The 4,403-nt window shown below is 37.4% G+C and overlaps 1 protein-coding gene across 1 annotated transcript; it reads left to right on the top strand.

Moving 5' to 3' along the window:
• The first annotated feature begins 216 nt into the window (after positions 1-216).
• Positions 217-2,949, top strand: LOC145064995 (uncharacterized). The gene is made up of 2 exons (XM_079012343.1): positions 217-2,325; positions 2,398-2,949. Exons 1-2 carry the CDS (start codon positions 244-246, stop codon positions 2,827-2,829), a joined length of 2,514 nt encoding a protein of 837 aa, XP_078868469.1. The 5' UTR covers positions 217-243; the 3' UTR covers positions 2,830-2,949.
• The last annotated feature ends 1,454 nt before the right edge of the window (positions 2,950-4,403 follow it).

Here is a 4,403-nt window from a genome sequence, read left to right as displayed (position 1 = left end):
AGCTATAAAACGTATTATTAGTAAAAAGGTTGCTAAAAACTAATAAAAAGTAAAGATTATTAATTAATTGCTTAACAACAAACCGAAAAGCAAAAGCTTTTTGAGAAGCAAACGCTAAAAGTCGTAATTCTTGCATTCCGATTCCTATGAAAGGACCCCTAAGCTCTTTTTCCTCTCTCTCTATATATAACAACCACTTTTGTGTAATCCTTTTCAACTAATTAAGCCTAAAAAACCATCGATATGAATCAAAGAACATCCGTAGAAAGCCAAGGGAGTGTTCATCTCCCGATCGATGACGACATTTCAGCTCAACTAAACCGAACCCACAGAAAGAACACCACCATTTTCGAACCACAAACCAGTATCGAAACAGCAAACAGCAGTAACTCAACACCATTGCCAAAACAAAGACAAGTACTGACAGGAGCACCAGAAAAAAAGCTAACCCTCTTCGCACTCAGGCTAGCTATACTCGAGAAAGCAGCCACCGGTCTTGGAGCCCTTGGGTTCATCTGGGCTACTGTGGTTTTGCTAGGTGGGTTCGCTATAACCATTGACAAAATAGATTTCTGGTTAGTGACCATTATTCTATTGATTGAAAGTACAAGGATCTTTAGCCGGAGCCATGAGCTTGAATGGCAGCATCAGGCTACGTGGTCGCTAGCAGATGCTGGATTCAGTAGCTTTCGAGCGATAAGGTCGAGCTCACATGTGTTTATCCGAGCAATCAAATCCATGTCGCAGCCTCTTACTGAGACGCCGAGAGGAGCGGATAGGAAGATAAGCGAGAGTCCAAACATGCTAAAAAACTGGACAAACTACTGGGAATCCAAAAAGACACCTTCGCGAACATGGACAAGTTCGGATGTTCCCCTTCTTCCATATGGAAAATGGGTTTTTGTATCGAGTAATATTAGTAAGCTTCTTTATTGGCTACAACTAGCTTCCGCAGCGGCTTGTGTGTTCATTTCTGTTACACGACTTGTGAATCACGATTATGGAGCCATGCATAAAGGAGACAACGACAAGATGAACCGGAAAGCAGCGGTTGCTATATTCTATGGATTGGCGTTGGCAGAAGCTGTGTTGTTTCTTTTGGAGAAAGCGTATTGGGAGTGGAACGTGATTTATAAGAGAATGTTGGAGATGGTGAACGAAGAGCTGGAATTGGGACATACAGGTTTGATTTCGGTCAAGAGGTTTTTCTACGATACGTATTCAAAATGTGTTAATCAAAGCATATTCGATGGGTTGAAAATGGATATGATTTCTTTCGCTATGGAGCTTTTGAACTCCGATTCTTCTGACGAACAACTCATTGGTGTTCGAATCTTTGATAGGTTCACCACAAATTCACGATTTTCCGAAGATACCCTTCAGAAAATCGGGATTACCATATCAGTAATCGAACGTTTGGTCGAAATGCTTAATTGGAAAGACCCACAAGAAGAAGAGATTCGGATGTGCGCAGGAAATATACTCGTTAAACTCCTTGGTAAGAAGCAAAACGCTCTTCGAGTTGCTGGAATTCCGGGAGCAATGGAATCAATATCGTCTTTGTTACACGTCAACCGAAATTCCAGTTCAATGATATATGGTGAAGTTTTTGAAAAAGAAATCATCGGAGATCATGGAAGTTATGATTACTGGGCATTCAATCAACTAGGCCTTCTAATTCTAAAGAAACTTGCATGCGATCATGATAATTGCGGAAAGATCGGGAACACAAGGGGCCTCCTAACGAAAATCATCGAGTTCATGCACACGAATGAGCGACTATTGAAAAACAGACAGATCACCGAATCTCAGATTACAACAGTGAAACGATCTTTACAAGTGGTGAAAATGTTAGTAAGCTCGACAGGGATTACTGGTACACAGCTTCGAACCGAAATTTCAGAATTGGTTTTCACAATTAGCAACATTCGTGATATATTAAGGTATGGTGAAAAACACCCGAGGCTACAAAAACTTGGAATCGATATTTTAACAAGTTTGGCTTTAGAAGATGACGCGACAGAAAGGATTGGTGGAACCGGAGGAGTTCTAAAGGAACTTTTTAATATTTTCTTTAGAGAAGAAATCCTCGAAAGTCAAAATCATGTGCGAATTGCAGCTGGAGAAGCTCTTGGAATGCTTGCATTTGAAAGTACAAGAAACTGTCATCGTATTTTGAAACTAAATGTCATTCAGAAGCTTAGAAACGCTCTTGAAAGCCAGTTGCTTCGTGTAAACGCTGCAAGAATCTTGAGGAACCTATGTATTTACAGTGGATCAAGTTCGTTTAATCAACTAAGAACGATTATAACCGCTGCTCCTACTGTATGTTATCTTGAAAACAATATTCATAATGCTTCTATATTAATATCGAAGTTAATCAAAACATTTGTGCAGGTACTAAAGGAAATCATGACAGACGACATGAAGTTGCAAGAAGTGATGGTGGGGCTAGCAGCACATATGTTCAGATTCATGACATCTGAAGAAGCTAACGCCATGTTTGAAGGAAGTGGAATACGTGATGATGAATTAGCGGTGGCACTCGTTCAGATATTGAAGAAATGTCCGTATCCACCAATGAAGACTCCAAGAATAAGAAGGTATGTGATAGAACTGGCGATATGGATGATGATGAAAGATAACGTTCGAAATATTAAGACGTTTAAGAATCTGGGAATGATGGAAGAACTGGAAGGCGTTACGGAGACAACATCGGAACTTGAAAGCTTTAATATATTCTCTGGTGCAATTGGAATGAGTAGGTACAAGATATCAATTCATTCATTAGTTGAGACAGCAATGAAGTTGATGGCAGATGAGCATTGATAGAATGATAGTTGATAAGTAGTAATGTGCATGCTTTATGTAATTGTGGACCAATGGAAACTATAAAACATGTAAATGTGGATATACGTACATATACATATAATTTATTCTTTTTATCCAGGTATAAATAAAATAAAGGTACATATATATGTTACACAAGACATCACATAACCGGACAAGACCGAGTTGATTGGACTGCTAATGGTTTTCAGGGCTACTTTCGATAGTGAGAATGAAAAAGACTTCATCGACTTTTATTAATATGAAATGAGTCCCTTGTTCTACTTTATTATTTGTATGTATGTAATGAAAATTGCATGTTTTGTTTGGTTGACATTAGGGCATCTATAATGCATTGAACTCCATAGAGTTCAACGGATTGTCACATCATCATTTTACAATCCGTACAACTCTATTATATTTTTCTCTACAATGCATTGAACTCTGTAGGTGTTAGTTGTAAAAGTCGAATAGTGTGTCTTGTAATGATTCGCATTTTGTATGTTATTTTACTAAGTCAATTTTATATGCGAAGAGTAGCATGCGAAGTTTCAATGTATAGGCTTAGTATACTTTTTGTAAAGTTCCCTATAAATAGGGACTTAGGCTTGAAGTAGATATAAGAGATCGAAACACAATATCTCTCTTCAGCTTACTCTGTAATCAATCTTAATAAAACGAGATCTGATTAATATTTACTTCGTGTGTTCTTTATCTTTCATGATTCAAATCTATTGTTTCGTATCTTAATTCTCGATAACAATTCTCATCAATTGGTATCAGAGCAGGATTCAAACTGCTTAGATCTGATTTTCGTATAAGAATCATTTGCTTTTTGAGTTACAAAATTTACTCAAAATTTTCCGCGCAATTTTGGTTTTGAAAATCACTTTTGATCTTCAGATTTGAATTGATTCTGCATTTGAATTGTTAAGTCGAGTATTCGATTAGTGATTTTTGATCAATTAGTTTGATCGATTTCTGAAATTCATCAAGTTCTCAAGTTTTCAGAGATTTTTTTTTGTTCATCAATGGCGAACTTCAACATGAACACAATGACTTCTTTCTCTCATTTGCTTGGTTCTTCAACCAAAATTCCGATGTTGATTCCAGAATACTATGATCAGTGGGCTGATAGAATGGAAGATTACTTAAATGGAATTGATGAAGAACTTTGGAATTGTATCGATGGAACAGTTCAAGCTCCTACAAATGTTAAACAAATTGGTTCATCCACTGGATCTCCTGATGTTGAAGATCAACGAAAACGACTGAAGGATAATGAAAAGAGGTGCATGAGGGAACTAAGAGGTGCTCTTCCTCCTGTGGTTTACAATTACATTCGTAGTTGTAAAACAGCAAAAGACATCTGGAATACTCTAAAAGAGAAGTATCAAGGTAGCGAAAAGACGAAGATCAATTCTGTGAAGCAATGTCTGATTGAACTGAAGGAATTCAGACAAAAGGATGCAGAAACTCTTGAAAGTTACTATGATCGTCTGAATGAGCTTGTGTTTCGCTGCAATAGGTATGGTATCACTAGATCTGTCATGGAATTCAATTTAACTTTCATT

This window comes from Lactuca serriola, chromosome 7, assembly GCF_051521515.1.
Source record: "Lactuca serriola cultivar US96UC23 chromosome 7, Lser_US96UC23_V15, whole genome shotgun sequence".
In the NCBI taxonomy this organism is placed as follows: Eukaryota; Viridiplantae; Streptophyta; class Magnoliopsida; order Asterales; family Asteraceae; genus Lactuca; species Lactuca serriola.
The sequence above is the reverse complement of the archived record's forward strand: the minus strand, read 5'-3'. Positions and strand labels throughout refer to the sequence as shown.